Here is a 12,194-nt window from a genome sequence, read left to right as displayed (position 1 = left end):
AGAGTAAGACAAAGAAAAAACATTTTGAGCACCCCCTTATAGCTTTCAATTTTTGAATGACCCCCAGGTCGTAAATACTGACGGTTCCCTTATTGCCGCCAAAGGCCATCGCGTTCACTGCATTCGACAGCCTACCATACATTGCCAAACTATGTTGCTTCGATTTCGCAATCACCTTGCCGCTAAAGCGACAATCAGCTGAAATTTATTACTTCAAGTTACTCAATTTTCATAGCTATTTGCCTACAGAAAAGAGCCAAGTGTATATAGTGTCGTCTTGATCTTACATCGGTACCCGGAGTTCTGAGTGACCAACTGCAAAGTGCGCATCAGTGCACTACCGACTGCAGTTTGAATAATCCGTATATAACGCACACTATACCAGAAAAGAATGCCAGCCTCCTCTGCCAAAGTTCTGTATCCTCTGAAACACAGTAGCAGTACGTATTTGAACGGAGAAGACCAAAATAAAACCATTCGCACGTTATTCAGCCGGCGACCATGCGCGATTACCCAGGCAGTGTGGCGTGGCATGGCGAGGCCCCAGGAATGTTGAAGCTCGATGATGTCATCAGTATCGGCGTTCTCAGTCACGTGCACAGCCTACAAGTTGTCAACAAACCCGCGCGGCAATCCAACTCGATCGGGCAATATTTAGCGTTTGTATGTCACTACAGGAGCACAAATTTGGCTTATTTCTTTACTGAACAACATTTCACGATGGATTTAAGTGAATAACATGTAATTTCGAACATAAAAAAAGGTTAAAAGTTACAAATACTGGGGCTTTAATATTCAGCAAATGTTTTGAGTTTTAGTCGTACCGGTAGTTCGCATACTGGTACATGAATTCTAACCATGGACAGAATTCACAGACAGTGACACTGATGACCTGAAGGCATGTTTATGGATTGATTGTTGCTGTTTATCAGATGGTCTGCACAAGGTGTTTGTTGCATACTGCATTGCTGGCCTTGTTAGGTTTCACCAGGTGCTGATAATGAAGCCATGTATAGATCTCCATAACACTGCGGTATGGAAACTGGTAGATAACCCAAAGTCACCAAATTGAGAATTTTTAAAATTTTTAAAGTTGTATTTTGTGTCTTTTATAATGTCAGCCATGTTTTTATCACATGTGCTTCTCTATTATGGTTATACCTAAATGTACTAGGGAAAGGGATATTGTCATAGCGCTGAAGAAAGTTAGTACTTTCTTGTCTTTGAAATGTCAAAGAATCCTACAAAGGTATCTTTTGACTTGGAAATTGATAGCTTTATTGTCAGGATCTATTTTTATCCATTATTGACTGCATTATCTCTTGGGCTATTGATGTACAGAATGTACCAGTACAATGAATCAATTGTTGCTATGGTTTACACTGATATAGATATTTAAGTAAATAATTCTCACTTAATATCAGGTTTTTTAAGAAAAGCAAATGTCAACATGATTACACCAATGGAGCTTTACACTTACACTGTGTATGGTAGCAGTGAAAGTGTGGATACATTGTACACAGTTGTGAATATTTTATTTCTATTAAGCATTATCAATAATCATATTCTAGAAATAAATGTTTCAAACTATTGTTGGAGCCATGGTGTTGTTCTCTCTTTGATTGAATGTGCCTGCCAATTCAAAAATTCAGGTCCATCCATTTTGTATAATAAAATTACGATATTTTCCCATCAATTGTGACCTTAATATGACAAAGATGAAGCACTTTTATATCTTCATCAAACCTGCAATATCATCTGGTGCATGTGTTTATACATTAGTTTATCATTTGGTGCAGTGATAAGATCCTTTTCTCCTGTTACAATCACATTTTGGTTTTGGCAATATAACTTATCAAGTCCATCAATTATACGTATTGTTACATTCCATTGGTTATCACGCTTGGTTGCTGAATACTTAAACATGGACTTTATGTCAAAATTGAGTTATGTAGCTAAGTGTATATTTACCAGATGTGATTTACCATCATCGTGTATGAGCCTGTGTTCCTAACGAGATTCATCAAGGCCATCAAATATGTACAAGACCCTCTCCAGCTACTTTGACAACCATAAATAACATTGTATTATGTAAGCTGTACCTGATTTGTGTGGTTTCTGTACTGTGACCATTTCTATGCCAAAGGAGGTTATTTATAGCGATTCCTCTTCATGAATTGTCCACTTTTCTTTCTCAGGGACGACCGCGACCACAAAGACTGAAGAAGCAAGAGGAGTGCACACAGTCATGGGTGAGACTATTACATTGTATAGCAAGTATAGAAGGCACAGGTACCCCCTAAGGATATGCTTTCAAATCAGCCTGTAATAAAGACAGCCATATATAGGTGATCTGGTGGTTTTGCAAGTAGCTATGAAATCAAATGGTAAAATTAAAGAACAGTTCATTAGATTTCTGGTCAGATTCTTCTTTGCATGCTTTTGATAGGTTAATTTTTGCAATTAAAAAGGTGTCGCTGTAAATTTTCCATGGAGGAATTAATATATCCTTTTGTAAATATTCATGCATTTGCTATGGTCCTTGGTATAAAATTAGAATGACCAGAAATCAAAGCAAATTCATAACAAATTGTACAATGGCTGTCTGAATTAATCAAATCTCTTGAATGTACTGTATGCTGTGTACTCATGATTTTCCCTATTTATTACTGTCTCATCCATGCTGCCCTTCAATTCATGCATTATTTAATTTTCATATATTAGTTATTATTCTTGTCATTTATTTATCTTTCTTGACAATTTGTGCAGACAAATTTTTACTCACTTCAACAAAGCCGCTGAAGTTTCATAGGAGATACAACAAATGGTCAGAGACCACTAGCAGTGACACCAAATTATGCAGATTTTGTTGTCTCACAATGAATATTTTTTTGTAGAGAAAGCCTGTGACAATATGGCTGATTCCTGGTGATGTCACATGATCATAGTTCTAAATTAATATGCAAAAACAAATATTTGCCTCACATGAATATTGTTTTGTAGAGAATGCCTGTGAAGATATGGCTAATTCCTGGTGATGTCACGTGATCAAAGTTCCAAAAACAAATATTTGTCCAAATTTTTTATGAGACTTTCAGACAATATTATTTGTGGATCGGAGGATAGGTGAAATTGGTACTTTGTTACACTGATGTAATGATCACTCGAAATTCTGTGTCAGACGACTTCAGCTAAAATCACTGAGGGTGCAAAAAGAAAAAAAATGTTGGAATTTCTGTCAGCAGCAGCCTATGTTGCATGCAATGTTATATTTAGAAAGAAACCTACAATGGTGATCAGCCATGGTGAGTTCTCAATCTCTCGCGATCATTTGAAGCGTTAATTCAAACAAAGACAATTATTATTCTGGCGATCATCCTTTAGAGATATGGGCATATCAACCAGGGAAATGCTGTACTTTGTGATTAGATTTGAAGACAAGATTCTAGCTTATGTCTAGTCGTGGGAAAGTAGATATGTTAAGGGGCCATCTCATATTCTTGCACCTAGTTTAAAGAAATTAAAATTGATACATCAGTATTCCATTCACCATAGCTGCTGATTATCAAGGCATATTCAGCAGTATGGCGTAGTAATTATCTCCATTATGACATGCTTTGCTCAAGGAAGTTCAAGATCAAGTGATATACACAGTATAATAGTGAAAAGACAGTTTTCTACAAAATTACAGCCATGGTTACTTTAGAGAGTGCCTGATTTCAGGCCTATCAGTATTCTCCGTTGGTAAGGGTTCATTGCCAGTCAATTTGCATACTAATAAAATGCTCATTAGTTAATACACCATGCATAAATGAATACATTTATTGATGAAATTGAGCGCTATATGGGTCACTTGCATCGATCAGGCATCATAACCATCTGATTATTAATACTGTAAAGAGAAGGGCTTTTTGATGTCAGTGAACTGTAACAGATCTGTTCGTAGAACAAATAATGGTGTGAGATGGTCCCTTAATGTAGTCACATTCTACACTGGTTGCCACGCACCATATGTCAAGATGAGAAAATAGTGGTACTTACACTTTACCATAAAGTACTGGCGATATTGCATGTTGCCGTGGATACTGATTGGAAAGTGATAAATCCTACTGAAGAGGTTTATACAGAACACAAGATGAGATCTGTCATGCACTTTGAAGTTTTTCTTTTTACAAAGACGGAACAGAAAGTGATAAGCTATGTTGATTGCACTGTGTATGCACAAATCTTTACATACTAGAATTGGTCGACCAAGCCAAGCATAAGGGTTTATATATCATACTGGTATGTGCATCAATGGTGAGCATACCATGGTATCCAGAATAGTGGGTATTAAAATATGTATTTAAGATAAACCTGATTCAGTAAATCTTGTATGATTTTTGAGAGAAGAGTACATGAGATATGTTAATTTGTAAACGATTATTTTCATCCATTAATGCGATGGTGACCCTAATCTAATGGGGAAAAGAGGTTCAGAGACCATCCAGTCAATATTGTAGCAGATTATTGATTGAAAGCTTCCAGAGAGATATATTAATGATGTTGTAGGTCAATATTGACTGAATACTTCCTCCGGATTTGAAATCTCATGGAATGCTTTAAAAATTTCACATGCGTCACCACTGTATTGCTCGTCAATAATATAAAAATATCACCATCACATGTATTGCTTGAGAAAATTTTGTCAAATGTTATTGCACTGAGGAATTTTATGGTACATTTTAGTCAAATTTCATCAGCTTACATCATGGAATGTGCTGGAAATTTGTCAAATCCTAGTAAAACGTAGAGTTGGCAGTTCACTTTTGCTAAAGGTTTATATGGTATTGGAATTTGTGGTACCAATATACGGTATGTAATTTTGAAATGCTGATGAACTCAAAGCTTTAGCTGATACCACTTTACCTTTCATTTTCTTTATTTGCTCAAAGACCATAATTTAATGTAAGTTTATAGATCACTGTAATGTTGTAGTGTGCGTATGTTGAACAAATGACAAAGTGTTTTGAAATTTTTGAATGTGTCAGTAAATTAACAGAAATCATTTGAAGCTGTAACATTGTCTAGGTAGAAGATTGTTCGTAAAACAGTTCTCCCTCTGTGATTTATGTTCAATGTGTACTTGCTAAGGTCAAATAAAAAAAATGATGTGTTTCCGGTATCATGTCCTCTTAAATTAAGTTTAGGTACATGCACGTCAGAGGAAAATTTTGTTAATTTTTGTCTGTAACATTCAGAGAATTTTCTAGCTTTTAAAAATGCAAATAAAATATCTAGGGTTGGCAGGTTTTTTAGGGTTGGTCTGGTTTCCAGAAACATGCATATTTTTTTATTTGGCCTAATCACCCTGTCTTTTGTGTGATGTCATGTCTTTCATGATGTACTTACAAACCACTTGCTGCGCGAGGTTCCTTATTTGCTACAGTACCTAGCCTTTGGTGTGATGTATTATACTGGAAATTTTAGACTTGTCAGAATGTTATACAGAGTCTGTACGTTCTAGAAAGTCTGTGAATGTCCTTGAATTTTAAAGACTCCTTGAAAGTCCTTGAAATGTCCTGAAAAGTTGATAATCTACCCTCAATTTTCAGTTTCCCAAAATGACAAGATAATCAATTGTGATGTTGTAAAAATGATATGCAAGGTGATTTACAAAAATGATATACATGAAATGTTCAAATAAAATCAGGAAAATGGTATTTTTGACCTCAAAAGTCCTTGAAAATCCTTGACTGAGTGACTTTGAGTATATGAACCCTGTTTTTAATGATGTTTACCATGAATAACCATCCTACTTCTCAAAAAACAGAATATTGATACCACACCAAATTTTGATCTTTAACGTCCACTTCACACAAGGTATTGTTTTTGAGTGGTTGAGAAACATCCAAAATTGTCCAAGAAATAGAACTTTCATGTGTTCCCATTTTTGAGCCTCAGAAAAACCCTGAAAAAGCTTACAAAGAAAGAAGCATGATCAGTTTCTTGTATAATTTGTGCCAAATGTAAACTCCCACCACGCATGTTTTTAACTGTTATAAACATAGAAACATAAGCAGAAAATGAAAGCAGTAAACCCTTTCACCATGTAAATCTCTTTTTACTCGGTTACCATAGTGATCAGATGTACTCCATCTGTGGTATTTACATATTTGTATTGCTTGAAGTGGTTTGAGAAATGATAAAAAGCTTTTTGATTTGAAATATGATTGTGTATTGAATTGTTTAAGCTGCTTAGCTTCACGCCATATCCAAATCCCACAGGAAAGTGAGCCTGAAAAGTCTGTGCCTTTTGGCTCTTATTTGATGAATGTCTTGGTTGCCCTTAGAAACACGATTTCTTCCTAAAGAGTAGGTAGCTGTCCTTAGAAACAGAACCACTCTGCAGAAAGTACATTTTTTCAATGAATTTCTGCATTAGCTGTGTTTCTGCACCAGCAATGTTCCAAAGTCAATTCAATTCAAATTTTGTCTTTACCTCTGACAAGATTAAAAGTTAGAAAAATCTGCATAGCTTCCAATGTAGCCATTTCATGTTTCTTTTGTTGACAAGATTTAAATCTTAAAGAAAACTGCATGGCTCCAAATTTAGCCATTTCCTTTTTTTTGTACGCGACATCTAGTTCATAAACTGATCCTTGAAGGTTATATGTTGCCCTTCTGAGAAGACTCTTGTCTCTTACATAATTGTTTTAGAATTGTTTAAGCTGCTTAACTTCATGCTGAATTCAAAATCTTTCATAAGATCATTTTGAACAGACTGTACATAGCTGAAGCTTTCAGAAGATGAGCCGCAAACTTTGTGTTTACCTCTAGCAAGTCATCTCCAATGTATGAATTTCATTTCAATAAACAACATATGAGAGCAAGGGCAGACAACCAATGGCTAGATATTGTTGCAACAAAAATCTCACTTTTGAATATTTGAAGTTTGAATTTGAAATTCAAAATGGAAATGATTTTGAAGATTTGAATTATACACTTGAAAATTTGAAGTGTCAATTTGAAATTAAAAATGGAAATAAATTGGAAGATTTGAGTAATAAGTTTTGAGTTTGAAATGTGAATTTAAAATTTAAATAATTTGAAATACAGACTTTTGAATATTTTGCATATTTGCAGTATTTTGAATAGTTGAAGCTTTATTGTAGTTATACCAACAATTTAATTTCAACAGATATACCGGTATATGTGTTTAACCGGAACAAAAAACACTAAATTCACTATCTCATAACTGGTCTGTTCGTGTTCAAATCAATCAAACACCACATTTAAAATGCACACCAGTTATAATCACAACCAAGCCTTAACATAACTCAAAATCTTATAGATAGTTTGATATAAATATGAGGAAAAATTTTTAGACAGCCTGCAAAATTCATGAGAGACAGATACACAAACTTGTGGTTGCAAAATGGAAAGTGATGTCAGGTTTCACACAATGAGTGAGCCCTTCCAACTCTTCATGTAGTTAAACATTTATAAAAAAAAGGAGATTGTGAAAAAAGGTTTATTTAAGTATAAAAAAAAATCAAGATATTTTCCAATAAACACAATTTGATTAGCATGAAATAAATTCCTGGTAGTGTTAAATAAGCTCGTCAGGTTTTTCCATACATGGTATGATGAGAAAATCTTTTGCACCTGCATACCAACTGAATACAAATACGAAGGTTTATACTGAGCGATGTTTATTGGAGAGGATTATCAAGACAAGTACATAGGATATGATTATAAAGAAAAACGTTTATAAAAGTGCTTAAACTGAAAAAATCAACTGTTCTTTAAATGTTCAAGCTTTTTCCATGGCAACCATTATAAATGCACAATTACACCAAACTTTTCGTTTGCAGGTAGCCTCTTTGAATTGCTAATAAATCCACTATGCTTCCCATAACAACAGCTTTTATTCCCCTGATAAATACCATCTTCTTGCCCCCAGTAAACACTTAAATTACAGTGATTTCCTAGAAAGTTAATTTCCACTTCCCCCTGAGCAGTTACCGACAATATTTCTTGTACTGTTTTTACTGTCTTCATTGGCTACTCAGCTTCCTCTTGAAACTAGATTTCTTGTATGGTAATAAAAAAAAAGACTTAGGTGGCAATAAATTTGAACAAACAATCATATGATTGAGTGAAATAATGATATATTCAATCAACAAGAGACTCCATCATATAAGGGATGGACCATTAGATCTTGGGAGGGGGGGGTGGTCACAATGAAATTGTGAAAATTTTTTTTTACTATTGTAAATTTCTGAAATTTTTTTTTTCCATTTGAGATTAGCTGTGCAAATTTTTTTTTTCAGAGTAAATTTTCAGATTTATAATTTTTTTTCGTTCGTCGCTGTCTGAAGATAAAGAGGGCAAACATGTGGTGCCAAGCACCACAAGCGGCCACGCAAGCGGTCACTGGGAAGAGGTCAGGAGAGGGGTGTCCCCCTGCTGCTGTTGGAGCTTTTGAAAAATAGAGATTAAAATGGTGTTATTTGGTGGCACTTGGGGAGTATTTTTGCGGGGGGAGGTCAGGAGGGGTGTCCCCCTCCTGCCGTTGGAGCTTTTGAAAAATAGAGATTAAAATGGTGTTATTTGGTGGCACTTGGGGAGTATTTTTGCCGGGGGAGGTCAGGAGGGGGGTGCCCCCCCCTCCTGCCGTTGGAGCTTTTGAAAAATAGAGATTAAAATGGTGTTATTTGGTTGCACTTTGGGAGCATTTTTTTCGGATTACAGATCTTCCTCTGAAACATGGTCTTCTTGCTCCTCAGTAGCTTTGTATAGTTTTGAAAATTGACTATTTTGGTTTCCTGGCTTCCCTTTCTACTGCGTGGTGAAATGCCTACATTCACCCCACCAAACATCATGCATATCTCATGATTTACAATTGATTTTGACAAGCTGAGAAGCTAAAATAAGCTAAATAATATAGTGAAATTTGCATATTTGTGTTTTTAGAGCAATTGTTGCCCTTTTTGATCAAAACATCTATTTCTCTGTAGCAGCATGTCCAAATTGATTGGATGTGTATAGATGTGTTGAAATTTCAATATTTGTCTTTTGGGCAATTTATGCATTCATGGTCAAAAAATCTGTATTCTCTGAAAGGGCTTGTCCAATTTCTTTGAAATTTGCTACACAAAAACGATTAACCATGCAGATTTATTCAGTATTTGCTATCGAGAAACTTTCAAAGTTCAACCCTTTTATGTGTTTTTGTGTTGGGATTTGTTGGATAGATGGCATTCTACGTAGTGTATGTTGAATGTTAAAACATGTGTTGCTGTTGTTATTTGAGGCTGTTTTTTGAGAAAAAAAATTGAAAATGCCTTTTAAAAGCAAAATAATACATAATGACTTGATATGTTGTTTTATCATTATTGACGTGTTTCTACTTGTTCACCCATTCTTGCATTCATCATTGTAATAAAATGCTGTGGAAAAAATGAAACTGATGTGGCCTGCATCTGTTTACCTTGATCTTAAAAGGCAAATACAACTTTCTGTCTTGACAACCATACCATAGTTTCAATGTTTTACCTAGTGTACCTGCTTGGTTTGTACGCAGGAAACAAGTAGAAACAGGCTCTATAATTTCATAATTTCAAGTGATCAGAATACAAAAGTCCTGAAAAGATAAGATAATCACAACTTCCAGTATAAGGGATACAGTCACTCTAAATGTATAAATTAAAATTAAAAATGTGCCGGGAGGATGTATTAAAAATACAGAAAGTTGCTTACTGTCGGTAAAATCTAAAAAAAAATTCAAAATTTTAAAGACTTTTGCAGATTTTTTTTTACGCCTTTGTCTTCTTATTTATTTTTTTTTATTTTGCAAAGTAGTTTGAAGATTTTTTTTTTCCTAACTTTCTGCTCTGAAATTTTTTTTTTTCTGTTTTTGACCACCCCCCTCCCAAGATCTAATGGTCCGTCCCTAAGCATAGGCTTAAAAATCAGTGTTATGTCCGTGAGTTCTTGAATTTCTTTTTGACTACCTTGGAGAATTGACTTTAACCAGTTGCCGTACCCCTTTCAACACCATGGTTTGGTCCCATCCGATTGTTTTCTATGGCGGCATTGGACCTACATATACGGAAATGTGGTTGATAGGGTTAACTTCTGTTCCAGCAGAAATTACACATTTTGTAATTATTGAGCGAAGTATATTTTCACATGATGGGAAATCTCAGGAGACTGTTTGAAATTTCCAGATGTAAAGTACATCTAAATTTCAATCTTGCTAATCATGAAAATCGCCAAACGTTATATGAAATATAACATGAATTTTCTCATGTAATTATAGGAATATTACATTAAATTTTCTGTTTGTTACAAAAGTCAACCCCCTAAGATATTATTAATTTCAGAGTTGTAGTGAAATTTTGATAGTCCATTTGGGACTAATAGTGATTACCTCGCAGGCAGGATGGATTAAAATGCTTGAGTTCAAGAAATTTTGGTTTAATGTGTGTAAAAATTTAAATAATCAAGATATACGTTTTATATATCACTTGGCTCTGCTTCTGTGTCTATGATGAAATGTTTTTGTTGAAGAAATGTTAGCCAATGCAGACAAGTTAAATTCAGACCTGCCCAATTATTCTGATGAAATAGTTTTGATAAGTAGTAAGAACTTATGCCTGAAATTATTAACGATGAATATCTTGTGTATTTATACTGCGGTGTTATCAGCTAGAAAAATTGTACCAATGCTCAGGAAAGTCTGAACCAGAGTTTTTAAAATTGTTTTCCAAACAAGAGTGTATGGGTATATAATTATTTGTATTCCAAAAGTGAAAATGACTGAAAGATACTATTTATTATATTCAGCTTTGATTGGATGTCTGGATGGTATGCACAGGTGGCAGGCATCTGTGTAGAAGTTTCCCTCCTCAACATACACAGAAAGAGCAAAACAAAATGCAACAAATGAAAAAGGACTGACACAAAAACAAATTTCAAATGATAGAAGAAATGGAGAGAAAAAAGACATTCCTTATTACCTTGTAAAGACAGCAAAGTCTTTCAAAGATAATAGCCTGTTCACCCCTTTTCCCAATTAGCAGGTCCACAACCATCATTGGTAACAGTGGGTTTGGACCAAACCATGGGAGCAAAGGGGTTTAAATTCAGTGGAACTATAGGCGTGCACATGTAGAAAGGCGAATGCATCATGTTGAAGAATATTTCTCTTAAAGATGCAGTGAAATTGTTCAATCGACTGGCCCGTTGTAAAAAGTTTTTGGAATGACTGAAATGATGAAAGTTTTCAGGATAGTATTTTATATCTGAAATAATATTCTCCTCTGCATATTTTATTCAAAAAATTATTGTAAGAAAAATTCCTCTGATTAAATGAATCATCAGCTTTCAGCATTATTGAGTCATGCTGCAGAATTTACAGGAGTTTTCCCCTTGTGAATGAACTGATGCAAATGAAGTCATGAGGGAAAGATGCATCTGTCAAGGGAGACGGCGAAATAATTTGTCTGCCGAATTGGTCAATTCTGCAGCAAGGAGACATGAAGCTGTCTATGCCAGATGTCACTTCTGAAAATAATTTTCAAGTAAAAATTGCTTGAATTGTTAAATTACATTATAGATAACCTCATATGAGTTACAGAATTGGTAATTATGACATCGCTCCATGACCTTTAACCCCTATTGGAGAGCCATATTCATGTGATAATTTCGAATATTTACTGCTGAAAAAGTGCATGGATCCTTTGTTGACTTCTGTATGCCGACATAATCAACTACATTATCATCATTCGAAAAGCTGAATGAGCCTTTATTAAAGTGAATTTGATTGCAGGATTATTGAAGTTGTGCATTTTACGTATTTATCATTTCACTCTCATCATTCTAAAGCATTCACTGACGATAAAAATGGTCTAGACATAATCCTGTTCATACGTTTGATTACTTGCCAAAAATTCTTGATGCTCTGTCGACCTTGCTAAACGTTTTATGATTTTGAAATTGTCCAGTTTCATTAATGATAATGTTTCTCAAATATTTGCAAATAGAAATCTTGTTATATTATGTCAAAGGGTAAAAATCAATAACATGAAATATCAATGCAAATTATTTTTCGATAGCTATTGTCCTACTTCTGTTGGTTTTTACTTCAGGACATTAGGGGAGAATCATTTGATTTCTTGGGGTGGAGGATTTGTGGTAATAATATT

At 34.7% G+C, this 12,194-nt stretch overlaps 1 protein-coding gene across 4 annotated transcripts in view; it reads left to right on the top strand.

Annotated features, from left to right (window-relative positions):
• The window catches only part of LOC139122702 (rap1 GTPase-GDP dissociation stimulator 1-B-like), a 64,103-nt gene that overhangs the window by 28,786 nt on the left and 23,123 nt on the right, over window positions 1-12,194 (top strand). For all 4 annotated transcript variants that reach the window (XM_070688325.1, XM_070688323.1, XM_070688324.1 and 1 more), the window contains exon 2: window positions 2,199-2,252. In XM_070688325.1, coding sequence (XP_070544426.1) covers window positions 2,249-2,252 — 4 coding nt within the window. In that variant the 5' untranslated portion in view covers window positions 2,199-2,248. The remainder of the gene's footprint in view (window positions 1-2,198; window positions 2,253-12,194) is intronic.

The sequence above is a fragment of the Ptychodera flava genome, chromosome 22 (genome assembly GCF_041260155.1).
Source record: "Ptychodera flava strain L36383 chromosome 22, AS_Pfla_20210202, whole genome shotgun sequence".
NCBI classification, from domain to species: domain Eukaryota; kingdom Metazoa; phylum Hemichordata; class Enteropneusta; family Ptychoderidae; genus Ptychodera; species Ptychodera flava.
This window is presented reverse-complemented; position numbering and strand designations above follow the sequence as displayed.